General features: G+C 32.7%; 1 protein-coding gene across 13 annotated transcripts; it reads left to right on the top strand.

The window, feature by feature from the left end:
* The first annotated feature begins 343 nt into the window (after positions 1-343).
* On the top strand, positions 344-9,310 carry LOC107368973 (uncharacterized). Of its 13 annotated transcripts, none has more exons than XM_089268020.1 (7): positions 344-486; positions 557-595; positions 1,584-2,103; positions 2,175-2,263; positions 2,342-2,537; positions 3,360-3,645; positions 3,833-9,310. In XM_089268020.1, exon 7 carries the CDS (start codon positions 4,918-4,920, stop codon positions 8,422-8,424), a length of 3,507 nt encoding a protein of 1,168 aa, XP_089124146.1. In that variant the 5' UTR covers positions 344-486; positions 557-595; positions 1,584-2,103; positions 2,175-2,263; positions 2,342-2,537; positions 3,360-3,645; positions 3,833-4,917; the 3' UTR covers positions 8,425-9,310. The 13 variants fall into 13 exon arrangements, with proteins under 13 accessions (XP_089124146.1, XP_089124143.1, XP_089124145.1 ...); XM_089268017.1 differs by having other exon boundaries at positions 2,342-2,643; positions 3,122-3,645; XM_089268019.1 differs by having other exon boundaries at positions 557-599; positions 2,342-2,643; positions 3,122-3,645.
* Positions 9,311-15,942: the final 6,632 nt, after the last annotated feature.

Below are 15,942 nucleotides of genomic sequence, written 5' to 3'. Positions count from 1 at the left end.
TGTCATAAACACTTTTCATCAAATAACCAAGCATTGTTTGAATGATCCAAAGATTATTACGATTATGGGAAATACAATTCAAAAAAAACTTTCCATCCAATGCAGATTAACTGGTTCAACTGGTATCCAACTGAACTTATGAAATTAACTTCACAGGATAAAACACAAACATCGATTCACAGACAACTAAACTTTATCAATCTATTGGTATATAAATCACAAAATCAAAAGCAAAATAATAAATGAGATTAAAGTGTTAATGAAAACATTAAAGATTAAAAAAATCTAAAAATCGATACCATTTTGAAGTCAAATGATGAAAATATTAAAATTGAAGCGACTTAAAGTCTAGACAATGTGTCGTCTAAAAAGCGATGAGTAACTATTGTTACGCCATTGGTTGATTTGCTTTGTCTTCATAGAAACAATTTTTTAGCGCTTAATTTTTCAACTTAAATCTCTTCTTAACCTTCAAATGGATTCAAAGTAAGGAGCTGATTTTCTTTGTTTCAAGTTTTATTTCCAAATCTTAATCCGTTGGTATCTCAATTAACAGTATATTTGTACGCCTTGTGAAAATTATTAACTATAATCCGTAAGTATGTCTTGGTTTTGTATTCCTGTTTCTCTCTGTTGATTAATTTTCACATAAATCCTCTCTCCATGTTTCTATTTTGAGATATTTTCTGTTGTCCTTTCCATTGGTTCCTCGCTTCTCAAATTTCTTTCTTATAAATAACTTTCTTTGCTTTGTGCATCCCTTGTTGTTTAGACGAAACATAACATCAACCTTCAATTGATGCCAAGTTCAATAATGAATTTGATTGTGTTACACAAAATATAATCATTTTACCCTGACCCATGCTTTCAAGGTTCAATTGATTTTCTTTATCTTTGAAAACATCCATCTTTCAGTTAGTCAAGAAATTGAAGGATTGTTTTATTTAATTTTATGATAGTCATTAAAAATTTGGACAGATTTTGGCTAATTTTCAATATTTTGTCTTAGCGCAATTACCGTTTACAGATCTTCCAGTTTCGTGTTTACAGCTAAAGTGAACAAAGGTTATACAGATGAATATTCACCATTTTTGAATCAGCAAATCCTGTTTATTATAAAATGCTTAGCACTTTCCCTTGGACTCCACCTAGAATCTACTACAGATGTCTTTATAAACAATTTAATAACAAATCTTCATATTAATAACAGCCTTATCATTTGATGCTTTGATCATGAAAGCTATTCTTGTTTTTGCTCAACTTGATGTCTTAATGTAATTGGCATTTTCCTCGATTATTTTCAATTATCCTCTATCTCGCTGGATTGAGTGCATCTCAATGATCTTGGTTTCCGATTCTTTGATAGATTCTTAAGTTTTATTTGCTAATTTGATTCGAGAAAACTGAAACGATTTCAAGAGAAAAGATAAAAAAGAAGAAACTGAGTTGCCAATGATTCACTCATTAATAGTAAATTATTTTCCAATGAACCAAATTTGTCAATCTAAATCATTTATTTCTAAATTTTATTGTGTTTTGTTCAACTTTCTAATCTTTGATTTTCATAATTATATCATTCACAGTTATCGAATTGGAATTGTTGCCTGGAAATTTCAATTTAATGTAAATTTCATGTTATTGTTGGAACGAAACGAAAATGAACTCTCCTAATGAATTTAAAACAAGGGTTTATCCTCAACGTGTTGCAGCCTCTAACAGCTGAATTGGAAATGGAGAGAGACCAGAATGCATTTACATTAACCAATCGACCTTCAACAGACGCTTGCCACGAGTCAAACGATGAATCGCTATGGGTTATGCATCAACATCTGGCTTTGTCCAGCTTGTCCTTAACAATATCATCGACACAAGACCAATATTATTACCTTTTAGCTGCCTTTTACTTAATTCAAACTCAACCAAATGTCAAAACTGTGATCAACTCTACAAATGACAACCAGTAACCATGATGAGGGCTCAGAGTAAAACTGAAATTCATGAACTTAATATAATTAATTAACAGCATTTAATGATGATGGTGAATGTCACAACGTTTATTGACATTTCTCAAGCTTTTTGCCGATGAATCTTCATCATACTTAGGTAATGTACCTTTACTGCTGACTGTTAACTTTGAGGAATAGTAATGCTTTTGTTTCTTCAAACCTCTACAGATTATATCAGTCATTGGAACTTGAGGAATTAAAAATAAGAAGAGAAAGCCAGAACGAAGTGTTAAACTTGTTATCCACCAACATTAAATGTAAGTGAGTTGAGATACCTTTTTACCACTTCTTCAGTCTAACAAATTGTAAATTGAATTTTTCCTTTCTTTTGACAGGTAAAATCTCTAATTCTCAGATTAAATTTGAGAGGTTGATGTTGACGATGAGAGCAACTATTTGTCTTTGAATATGGTTTACCCTTAAAAGTCATATACTGTGTATATGGATCAGTTATTTAGATAATTTGACGATTTTTACTGTGTGAATAATTCATTATCCTGAGAAAGTTAAAGGTTACCTGAGAAAAGCAAGGTAATCACGGTAATGCTTACTTTTAACTTGACGCTGTTACTCTCTGTTGATTAAGCTTGCAAGAGACAAGAAAGTCACCAAAACGGAACAATGGGAAAATAAAGAGGTTTGATTTTGTTTTTCCTGCTTCTGATTGTTGACATATTAACAAGAAGAGAAAGGCGAAGGTCGCAAGTTTATGGAGTCTTAGAATGTTAAGAAAAATTTAACATTTCCTTTGAACGGAAATGGTGTCCACCTATTTTCTCTTCCATAAACTTCCGTTGCTCTTTAAACTGATCACACCCGAGTTTCCTATTAAGATATATGCTCTTAAGAAACGAAAATAACTCAAGTTCGCCTTTATTATAGTAAAGGTAGAACCGCAGATTCCATTATTACATATTTACAATAGAAATACTTTTTTTTCTTACAACCGTAAGACGCAAAAGAATCCCATTAACTTGTTTCGGATATTGATGAGTTATTGATAATAACGCTTCTTAAGAAATGTATTGTTCGTTTTTAATAATATTGCAATTACAATCAATAATTTAATTGTATTGTTATCATCTTTAAATAACCGGAAGATTGTAATTAATTAGCTTCTCAGGCAGAACTTAAAGCGCTCATTTGGAATCAACTTTGATTAACCAATTAATATGGAAAACAAAATTGAAGAGATCACGAAACCCATTAGGAAAGCAAACAGATAAACTTATTGAAAAAATATGAACATCTTTCAACAAGAATTCAGTTAAAATGAAACTTTAATCTACCCGATCATATGGCTTTAAGTAAAACGATTCTTGACATTTTAACGACCAAATTTTGATCCTCTAGACTAAAATTCCGTATGCATCAATGGTTAATCCAATTGATAAACTTGGACCATTCGGAAACCTTTATCACTCAGCAAAGACCGAGATAAGCAGAGATCGGCTTTGAGCTTCCTCTACAGCTTCAAGTTTTATCTCACTGGACGGACAAAGCACAAAATGTCTGGAAATACATAGATAAGTGATTAAAATGGCTCTTGGTTGTTAAGCAGATTTAGAGCGCCACCATTAAGATTTGGTAAACAGACATCGATTTGATTTTCTGTAAGAATCAGTCTTTTCTAAAGTCAGTAAGTCTTAAGGCCGCTCAACATCGATAATTGTTGATCGTTTACGTTGCAGCTCATGTGGCGCCACCAATTGGCGACTAATCCAATGCATCATCTCTGACAGTACTGTCATCTGTTGACACAACTTTTAGTTATGTTCGATTAATCGATATTGTTTTTTAATCAATCTTTTTAATTGCATTTTCAGATACCAATCATAAATCAACAACGATATCGCAACGTATTCCTCCCATCATTCAGTCAACAAAAACAATTTGACTCTTGGACCATTTCAAGTCGAATTTTTAAATGGATTTTACTTTGAAATGGCTGTATTAATGAAACAACGAAAGGCTCTCTGCACGTCATGACCAGTTCAAATCGTTAATAGGCATTTCATTGATTAATTTCTGCCTTTTCGACTTGCGCCCGATTTCCACATCAACTCAAACTTTATCTTTCGATTGCAAACAATTCTGCAAACATTTGCAAAATATCTGCTTTATCTACAATTGAATGATAAGTATCTCACAACATTGTCAGTGTAAATTATTATAACTAAACTTTTTCTTCAAGATTTTCGAGTTAATCATATCCAAATCAATTTATGATACATTATAAAACCAAGTAGAGCTATTGGAAGAGTTTATCTAATTGCCTAACTTTCCGTCACCGTAAATGATTAACCTAGAATTATCAATGGGTAAATACACTTGTTCATTAATGAAATTAAAAACAATTGTATTTACCTTTGATTGCAATGTGTTAAAAGAAATCTTCCATGAGAATTGCTTAATTATAAATCACTCAATTTGTAGATAAATGTCAGACTCAAGTGATTACAAAGTTAAGTTGATTAACGCGCTTCTGAAGTTTATTGTTACACATATCCAGAAACCTTGAGGACATGAAGAGCACTCCATCCAAGGAAGCCCGAGTTAAAAGACCCTGATTAGGAAAGGTTCACCGAGTAATGGGAATAAAGGAATAACATAATTGGAATTTCGAAACATCCCATGAAAACAAATCATACACAATGCACATGATGCTTTGTCCCTGAAAAAGAGAAAAGTTGGCTTGCATTCACATTCAATAGATGGCAGATGTAATGCAAAATTGGTGTAACAAGGCTGGTATCTTTTGAAGCCACTCAATAGGCGGATACTCAATACACTCAATACACTCAGCCAACTCAGTAACCAAGAATCTTGTGTTTGGTTTCTCATTTTGCTTTTTAGCGTTCATGTATTTGTGTCAATCCTGGTGTTTGTTATACCATCAACTTTTTTTCAAATGTCTTACTTTTCCCCTCTTCTCCCTCACCTTCCTTTACCATTCCACCCTCATCAGGCCCATTCATGGGCACCACCACCGCCGTCGTCTTTAGCAACACCATCGACACCGCCGTCGGGCCAACAACAGCAACAATTACAACAACAATTACAGCAACAGCAAATTTATCAACACTCTCAACTTCAACAACAACAACTCAACGATTTAACTCGACGAGTATCTTTTCCACTCTCCTTTCCTAACCATATAGATGGACCACCGAGTACTCCGTTGTTTCCCTTAAGCCATCACTATCCTACATTTGTTAATCATTTTCACCACCTTTACTCTGAACCATGTTGTGGTATTTCACCTTTCCATCATTTTGGTATGCCATCTTCAACCTCTGCAACATCTCCTTGCCATCAGAGTGATTTGTTTGATTATTGTAAAGAAAGGAGTCCTCATTTTAATTTAAATGTTAACTTGAAATCATCTAATGGAGTTGGCAATAGTGTTATCAGTAAAAATGTTTTAACAAATAATAACTGTGATATTAAAGTGGGTAGTACAACATCATCTCCGATATTATCTAAATCGTCGTCACCAATTAAATCAAATCATAGTTTAAGCAGAGATAATGCCTCTGAAACTCCGATTAAAAAGAAAGTCAAAGTTGAAGATTGTTCAATATCCAACAATCATTGTACAAGAGATTATAAAGGTGTTTTAAACAACAATTGTTCCAATTTAAATAGTAAAATTATATGTAAAACTGACGAGGATAAATGTAAAAAATCGGATGCATCAGTTGTTATCTCTCAAAGTGTTGAAACGAAGTTCACTCCAAGTTCCGGCGATGTAATTTGTGCCCAAAAGCAACAGCTAAAGCAACAACAAAAGCAGCATCTTTACCAATTACAGCAACAACAACATCAACAATCACAGCAGCAGCAGCTTCAGAAACATCAGCAAAATCAGCAAAATCATCAACAACACCAACCTCAACCACAACAAATTCAGCAGCCACAACAACAGCAACACCAGCAACGACAATCAGTTATCATCAGAAAAGATGTTAAATCGGAAGAAAAACAATCTGGAAATAATGATAAAAAACAAACGATGCACATTGAGCTAATCTCTTCTCCTCAAGCTGAAGTTAATGGATCTTCAGCCAAATCTTTGACGACACTGGTTAAATCAACATCGTCCTCTAAAAGCGAACCATTTTATCCATGCTCTAAATCTTCTGCGACACCAACATCAACCGCATCGACAACATGTCATCAGAGTGAAATGTTTGCTTATTGGAAGGAGCGAAGGAAAAAGAATGCAAATCCAAATTCAAATCTGTACATTAACCTGAAAACACCCAATGGAGTAAACGGCAATAGTGTTATAACTAAAAATGTAATTTTAAGTGATAAATGTGATTCCAAGGTGGGCAGTTCGACACCTTCTGCGACATTTTTAACTTCGTCCACAACTTCAGTTCCAATCACAAAGTCAACAACAATAACAACACCAGTTACAACTTCAAATATAAAACAGAGTGCAAGCAATCTAATTGAGACTCCTGTTAGGAAGAAAGTGAAAACTGAAGAGAGTTCATTAATTGCCAATCAATTCAATGTATCATGTAGTATAAGCAGTAGTGATAGTAGCAGTTCAAATAACAATAAATTAATTTGCAGCATTGCTGATGAGAAGAGTAAAAAATTGGATTCTTCAGTTGTTATCTCATCGAAAAGTGTTGACTCAAAATTACCTGCAGGTTGCAGTGAAGTACTCAATTGTACTAAAAAGCAACAACAAAAACACCATCAACAGCAATCAGTTATCATTAGGAAAGATGGTAAAGCAGAAGAGAAACAGTCTGGAAATGTAGATAAAAAGCAAACTATGCATATTGAATTAGTTTCATCGGCTCAAGGTGAAACTGTTAATGGAAGCTCAGCTAAGTCACTATTAACTTTGGGTAAAACATCGTCAATCAAGAAAACCAAAGATTTGGAATCAACCAGCTTAACAGGTCAAAACACTGTTGAACCTGCAACAACAGTTACACCAGTTACAGTTGAGACAAGTTCACCAAGTGAAACATTACCGTTAGCTAAACAATCAACATCAAACAAATCAATAGCACCTTTAAAATCAACCTCAACTACTCCCACAACACCAAGTAGTCAACGTGTTCGTCGTCGGCGTTTTCGTTCTGGTCTAGATATGATAAGAAATGCAAAGAGTCGTAAAAAGGCTAAACAATCAAACCAATCAGCAAATGTTTCCAACAACTCGGCAGTAAAATCACCCAATCCTAATGGAGCAATGTTTAGGTTAAACGGAAAGATGAAAGACAATGAGTTTATTAAGCGAAATAACAAAGTAACCTTTGATGATGGTTCACCACTTGCCAGCACCACCAGTACAAGTGGTTCAATGAGAAACAGTTGTGGAGGTAGCTTATCATCTTCCTCTTTATCATCCACCTCTGTTCCAATTGAGATTAAACGGATAATTGTTAATAAAGCTTTAGGTGAGACAATACTTCACCGAGCAGCTCGGCAAGGTTACACGCACATTGTCCGCTATTGCCTGGCAACAAACACTTGTGATATAAATGCTCGTGATAATGCTGGTTATACACCTTTACATGAATGTTGTTCCCGAGGTCACCTGGAAATTGCTAGAGCACTACTTGAACACGGAGCAGACATTGATTCCTCTGCAACCGGTGGAGTAAGGCCATTCCATGATGCAGTTGAAAGTGATCACATTGAAATTGTGCGACTCCTTTTATCCTATGGATCTGATCCAACCATTGCCACCTATACGGGTTCAACTCCATTGAAGCTTGCCCGTTCCTCTCGTATGATTCAATTTCTTCGAGGATTCATTTACGATTTAACAGGTGAAATTCCACCTCACCCTGAACCCGAAAAGTCGGATCGTCCAGTTTTCCCGTGGAAGTTTACCGGTTCATCTCGTTTGCTTGATTTAAAGGAAAGTGGTTTTGATGTGTTTGATGAAGAATCTGTTCCCTGTGAGGATGAAAATGATGATCTCAATGATTTATTGTTGGAAATAAGCGATACACCTCATCTTCCAACCTATCGGATAAAATCAGGATCAGCAGTATCTATTGTTAGATCAGCTTGTCCACCGAAATCAACCAAGAAATCTTCATCATCAATCAACAACACCAACAACAGTAAAAGTAATTTTAATGTTACAAATGGAACCACCAACAACAACAATAGTAAAAACAACAACTTGTATACCCAAAATTACTTGAAACTGTGTGATATTCTCAAACAAATGGGCCTCTCAAAGGATCAATTTTTCAACAAATACGTGAATATTGAAATTTTGTGCCTGTCAACAGCCAATTTGATATCAAATGCTCTTACCTCATGCAAGTCTCATCACCCCTCTGTCGAGGATACAACACAGTTAAGCGAGCTCGTTTCCCTGGATGACTCTATTCGTGAAATACTTGGTATTGAAACCCTCAGGGTACCATGAATTTCTTTTTATTTTCTCATTTTTATCCTGTTCTATGCTCTCACCCTCCGACATCTTTTTGTTTCTGATGCTTTCATCCATACTTCACAGATGAGAGAAGGAGAGTAAAAAAGAAAAGAGCAAGGAAGATAAGGAAGACAAGAAAGAAACAAGAAGAGAGACAGAAAAAAGAGACAAACAACAAATAGATGTATATAATTATGTATATAAAGTAAATTTACATTAGTATAAATAATATAAAGTACATTCAGCCAGTTAGTAAAAAGATACTTTAATTTTTTCTGTATATAGCTATAAATTTATACATATATTTATATATTTATTTATTGTATTGTTAAATATATTTTTACCTTTTTCTTTACATTAGCTTCTCATCTTGAAAAGAAACTCATTTTAACTCTTTTTCATCCATCGTCTTTTTTGGTTCTTCTCGTCTTTCCTTTTTTTCTATCTTTGCTCAACGTCATGATCATCATCAACTCTAGCTCTTCTGCTTCCCTATCATGGCCACTAATCATTAGAGTAATCATCCATGTCAACCTTCATGCTTTACCATAAAAAAAACTCCTTTTTTGTGAGCTGCTCGCGTCTCTCGAGCGACCCATTTCAAGTTTTTCAAAATCTGTGATTATGAAGAGAAAAAAGCAGAAAGAAAATGACCTCTCTTTCAACTTTGCGCCACCCCATCATCTGTATCCTCATCAATCCTCCTCTGTCCAAACTTATTTTTTTTCAAGTCATCACTGGTTTTGTGAAGAAAACACAAAGAGACCAGATTCTGTATTATAACTTATACATATATATATATTTCTGTGTGTGTATTATATTATAAATATATTTACAAAATGCCAATCTTTTAACAGTAAAAGTGAAATTGACAAAAATAGCTGATATCAAAGAATATTATTTATTTCAGGCTCAAATTATTCATTACTTTCTATTCCTTACAGAATTGAACATTTTCGTTTGAAGTAAAAAACGAGAAATGAGCGAATCAAGAAGAAAAAAAAATGAAAGCCAAAATGGTCTGGGTTTTAGCACATCTCAAGTAAACTCAACGTCAAGATTTTTGCAGTTAACCTGTTTGTATCACTTATCAGCATAAATCAGCTCTCAACTTGAGCTGGAGAAGTGAAAGAAGAGAAGTGCAAAACGAAGAAGATGTTGAAGAAAAATGGTCTCTTCTATTTATCTCTTTTCACTCTCTTAACAGACTCCCCTTCTCTCTCCCTCTAAATCATCCTCATCTTCTTTCCCCATCAATTCGCAATGCTGATATGCTGGGAAAAAAAGGAGGCTTCATACTTGGTCTGCCCCTTAGGCGGGCTTCAATAAATCTCTTGTAAAAATACCATTTAAACCAGGGAAGAAAAGGGAAGAGAGAAAGAGAGAAAAAAGTGAGTGATGAAGACGAAAAGAAACCAAAAAAGCGACAGAGAAAAGAGAAAGAAGAAGATGAAGAGAAAGAGTAACGAGCATTTAATTTAAGGGGTAACACACTTACAGGAAGATTAACAGGAAAAAGGAAAGAAGAGATGAAAAGGGAAGAAAAAGAGAGAAAGAAGTAAAAAGGGAAAAAAGGAAGAAAATAATAGACAGAGAAAGTTACTTTCTGCTTATTTTCATCTTCTTTCAACATCATCTTCAGGATTCATCATTTTTCCTTTCATTCTCTTCATCATTCTTTTTTCTTCTCTCTGCAAAAATGATTGCTTCCAAACACAAAGAGTAAAGACACAAAATCGTGGATTTAAACACACATTTACATTTGGTACAAAAGGTTTTGACTTTTCAGTAATGTTCAATGTAATCAAAGCTGATCAAATGAATTGCTAATTAATAATTAAACATTAAATCTTTCAGTTTGAAAGATGCTTTAAGGACAAAACCAACTCACGGCCCGACCCAGTGCATAGACCAAGACTCAACCCAGAAGAGTGAAGCTAATCGGTTACATTAAGTGTCTACCTTGGCTTCCTTTCAAGTTTACATTAAACCAAATTATCTTTTCATTTGCATTCATCCAACTCTTGAGTCAAACTTGTTGACCTCTTTTCCCAATCCCACTTTTCATTACCAATATCATCATCATGATTATCATCTTACCTTTTCCACTTGCAATTCATTCATTTTCTTTCACGAATATATAGTTCAAGTCTTTTCATTGCAACTCTCTCTCTCAACGTACAACAACTTCTTATTGAATTGAATCCAAAATGTGAACATTTTCAATTGCTCTAAAGCTGAATGTTACAGAACACAAAAAACACAGTAACAACATGAGCTAAATAATGATTATAATAATAATAAAAATAATAGCAATAATAACAGTGATAAACCTTGATGTGCTCTCCTCAAATCTTCTTCATGCTTTCATGCTTTTCCTTTTTTTTCATCATATGTTGTCTCTTTGCGTTCATCGCTCCCTTTCTTCCTCTCATCATCCAAAATCATCTCTAACGACTTTCCATTTCAGTAGCTTTTATCAACAATAATCTCACCCACTACCACCACACCATCATTTTGCTTTCCACTAACGTTACAAAAAAAAAGATGAAGAAAAAAGAATCACTGAATTTTCCTTTTATTCAACTTTTTTTTCCTTTGATACACAATTTGACAATCAAATGTGTAACAATTAATTCACCCAATTATCATCATGAAACAAAATAAAAAAGAAAGGTCAACAAACGAAAAGTGACGAAAAAAAGTGTCATTTTCTTGCAGCTCAACAGTTCACTTTATCAATTGATTGATTGATAATTCATTGCAATTTACCTTTTCGTGAAACTTAATTTGTTTTCAATTTTAACAACTTTAGGAAGAGAAAGTTGAAAAAAAGGTAAAACTGTTTACAGGAACCTTTTTCCGTTTACCTTTTCTTTTTACCTTGCAACTCTTTTCCTCTCACAGTTAAAGAGCAACAATATTATTGGTAATAATAATGATAATGATGATGATAGTAATGATGATAGCAATAATAATGATAATAAACCAAATGATAAACTTCATCTAATTGAATTGCTTTTTGAACTTGATTTTCGCTTTTCTTGAAAACTTATAACTTAATAACGTAAATGCGTTAACATGCACTTTATGACGCCGTCTTCAGGTGCGTTTCGCCATTTCCACCTTTTATCAGTGTTAATCAGCTTCAATCTGTTTTAGCCTAAAGCTTTGCAAGATTAGATTCACTAATTCAGTTTCATGATTAGCTATGAATAACATAATATTTATATAAACAAGGAAAATCAGATCTCTGATTGTGCTCAAGGCTTCTTCATGAGTTTCATTGAAAATCGAGATGTTCATTGAATCTCTAGTTGATTATGATTCCATTTGCAATCTCTTTAAGTGTTTCAATTTTTCTCTTGTTTTTCTCATTCTTTTCATCATTATGTTCAAAGTGTATTGATTAGTTAATCTCATGATAATGATGAACAGTGAAAACCTGAAAAGCTGATTGTTCATCCAAACGTTTTCAATCAACAACAATTGAACAAATTGTCGTTACTTTAACAATTACAGGTGAAGAGCAATAATAAACAATAATAATCTGAAATGGTTAAGTTGAAAGCAAGAAACAAAAAAGTTATTAAAATAAACAAATGTTCAACCAATAAAATTGAATAATGATAATGTTGATGAAGTTTAGATGTGCATTTCCGTTTTCATCATTTTCCTCTCTTTCATGGCGAACACACATCTCATCATTTCTCCATCTTCAGCCTCCTCTCTCCTCTAAGCCATAATATCTGTTTTCCCTGTTTTTGACTTGTCTTTTCATCCTTCATCATCCTTCTCTTCATCTCTTCTCTTTCAACTCACGCATAGCTTTTTTCATCTCTCTCCCAGAATCGGGTTACTTCTGTTATTTTATATCTTGTTGTAGCTGTTTTCCAGTAAAGTTGATTTATTTTCAGGTCAAATGGATGAGAGGAAACTTGCTTTTACTCTTCTTTTTTATTCAGCCAGAAGCCATGATAAAGCATTTACAGAAAGCATTTTAATACACCTCAATGCAACTCACAATTTACATTTTATTTCTTCTTCTTCTTCTTGGTTAGGAAAATTTCATCTCCATGTCAACATTCAATAATAATGTTATTTCTCATTGGCCACATTTCTTGACCTCTTCATTTACATATCAAACTTTTAATCAACTTGCAGTTGAAAAAATAGACTTTTCTCTTTTCTCATTCATTGCTTTCCATGATGGCTTTTTATCGATTGTTCATTTATCGCTCATGTAATTAGTCTCTCCAATGACAACTTTAATGCAATGTAAATTAAACAATTTTTTTCATTTGATGCTATTTTTAGGTTTAAAGGTTTAAGATCTTTATTTTGTGTTATTGTGACAACGAATTGGATGAAAATATGAAAAGTCAATGTTGCTGTTTCCTTGAAAAGATATTTTTTGTTTCAATTTTGATTCAAGTTCAACTAACCAGACTGAATCAAAAACTGATCCATTTTGTCATTCGTCATTTCATGCTTTTGCAAACTGCTTTACTCTGACAAGAGACTGATAACAGATTGATAAATGTTATGAACATAACCTTCAGAGTTTTTTGTTTCATTTTTAGAGTTATATCAATGCCGATAAAAATAATATAATCATCAGTATCTAAGCTCATTTCACGTTGATAAAGGCCGTTAAAGTAATTTTAACGATGTATTAAAACGAGTTTTTCGAGTAAAAATTCGAAAGTTTTGCACTTAAACCAATTCAACCCATTTCAAGGGACCATGAATCTTTTTTAAGATCTCAAAACATCTCAAAGAAAATTCATGTTTGTGTTGAAATTTCATGTCCAAAGTCTCAATCCTGTCAGCTAGCAAATTTTCAGTTGTAATTATTTTTGCAAAGTTCCGATTGCAAATTAGAATCGAGTGCAAATTCCAAAATCAATCAATTAAAGATTTAAAATTGTTAGACAATTGAACATTAATTCAATTCTTTATGCCTGACCAGATGATCCATCAAGAATCGAACAGAAAAAACTTGTCCAATGAAAAGATTTTCAATCATTTTTCGTTGGGTTAACAAATTATTTTATATCAATAACCCTTCAATAAGGTGAAAAGTTGCACATTATTTTGATGGAGAACAAGAGAAATAGCAGAAAAAAAGAAAAGAGAAAAAAAACATTGAAATATAATTCTCTTCATCATTTGTCATCCTCTCAAAGAACTTTTATTTTCTTCTTCTCCTTCTCGTGATTCTCTGTCATTTTCCCTTCAAGTCAGCAAAGAAAGGAAAGAAAATGATAAAAGAAAATAAAGTTTACTCTGTTATCATCACATTTATACATATAACGACCATTATCTATTTACTGTTTCATTTTATTCACCATTATTTTTATTCATCATGATTATCATTATCATTATTAACCATGTAAAAACTGGCATTACCTTAATTTCCCGATTTCATTGAAACTCTTCATTACAATCAATCGATTTTTTCTGCTTCTCACCAATTCCAATGTTAATTGCAATGTATTTTTGTCATCATATTTAAATCACATTTACTCGATGAAACTAGAAACAAAGTCAGTCAAATTGAGTGAGAAAAGTAAAAAATATTTTAAACTTTTATTACATTCACTTGATTTCATTAGTAAAGCTCAATTGTTTTAAACAATTGAATGACAAATTAATCTCATCATTAACCAGCTAATTGTCGACTAATTATGAGCGACAAATGAAGACGAGAAACAAAAATGAACTACAAATGAACAATGATGAAGTGCCAAAAAAGAAGGACCGAAAAATCGAGTCAAAAGTTGTCACAAGTTTATTCAACAGAAACCGATAACAGTTTGGATAATTGAAGCTAAAAGTATATCATTATCAGTTGTTTATTTGCTTAACAAGAGTGTAAAGGAAAAATAAAAGTAAGAAAACTCCCAGAAAAAAAAGAGAATCAAGAATTTCTAATCAATAATCTTATTCTTTTTCATTTTGCTCAACTTTTCTCATCTTCCACTTGAACTTTTCTTCTTCTTTTCCGAATCAATTGAAACTCTTTCCAACTTTTCTTCATTTCTATTTTTCTCAAGTTTACCTTTTTTCGTCTTTTCAACTTTTCCAACTTGATTGTTGATTCTTAATTTAACTGTTGATCAATTAATTACAATTAGACAATGATTCTGATGGGCGTTCAATTGTTATTTCCACTTCTCAAGTTATTCTTGATTCAGGTAATTGGAACAAGTTGAGTAAAGTTGATAACATTTAAACAGAAACGAATGTGAAAAGAGTCTGATTTTGATCAAACAGCTTTTCAGCTTGTAATAATGACAATTATGATATAATGATAAGACTTTTATTATTTTACTATCATCATTATCAAGTCCAATGAATGTGATAAGAGGCGTGGAATCATGAATCTTTCCCTTCAACTGAATAATGAGAAGAAACCTTGACCTTGACTTCATTAATATCATCATCGTTAACCAAAAAAAAGTCTTACCTTTTTTTGGTGAAAAAATGCGAGAAAAAAAAGATTCTCGTTTAATATCAAATTATTCAATTACAAGAATTGTAATTGTTGCAATTGTTTAAAAAGTAAATAGTTTTTTGCTGGCAACTTTGATTGATTGACACAGTTTTTCATTAAAGAGATGATAATGAGAGTGAGAATGATTCAGCTTGTTATGATGATGATCAGATGAAAGTAAATACAATATTGATTAAAAGGAGAAGATAAAAGGTTACCTTTCAACAGTTGGTTGAACAATGTCAAACATGTAACATCATTTTTGTGTCTTTATTTTCATCACATTTGCAACTCAATGTTTTCTTCCTCATCATCATGTATTTACCATGTCAACTTGAATCTAAATAATCGATTAATCTATTCGCCAATTGAATGCAAAATGAAATGTTTGGGTAAACAATTGAAATCATTTTTTTTCCTTCTTCTGTTTGTTTACCATTTTTATTATCAAATTAAATGCTCTTATTAATATCATTATAATTGATTATGATTATTATCTTGATAAATTCATGTTGATTTAAGGAAAGATTATCAAGTTAAAGAAGAAGATGAGAAAGAAAAGCAAGAGAAAGTTATAAGAATCTTGAACACTTGCAAGATGAGGAGGATGAGAATCAAGTGAATCAAGATGATGATGATGACTGATGTAACGTGTGAAGGAGGCAAAACGAATGTAGGAAGTGGCTAATATCTTTTGCCTCTTCTTCTGCTTTTTCCCTCATTTTCATCTTCCATCAATTTTCATCCAAACTTTTTTTTCCTCTTGTCTTTCATTTTGTACAAAAAGCCCATTTCCAACTGATTTGTCCTCTGAATAGGTGCAAAGGTTTATCAAAAAAAACTGTCAACCAGATGAATGCGTTAAACAATCGTTTGATATCACTTTTCATTTATCCTGATCTCAACATTGACCGAATCCAGCGCAATGTTGATTTAAATAACATTTCCAGTGAACCGCCTTATTCAGACATTTGTTCATCATTTGATTGTTTTACATTTAAATTGATAAGCAG

This window comes from Tetranychus urticae, chromosome 2 (genome assembly GCF_039701765.1).
Source record: "Tetranychus urticae isolate SD_2017Ah chromosome 2, NJAU_TeUrti_SD_1.0, whole genome shotgun sequence".
Taxonomy (NCBI): domain Eukaryota; kingdom Metazoa; phylum Arthropoda; class Arachnida; order Trombidiformes; family Tetranychidae; genus Tetranychus; species Tetranychus urticae.
Note: the sequence above shows the minus strand (reverse complement) of the source record. Positions and strands in the feature narration are given on the sequence as shown.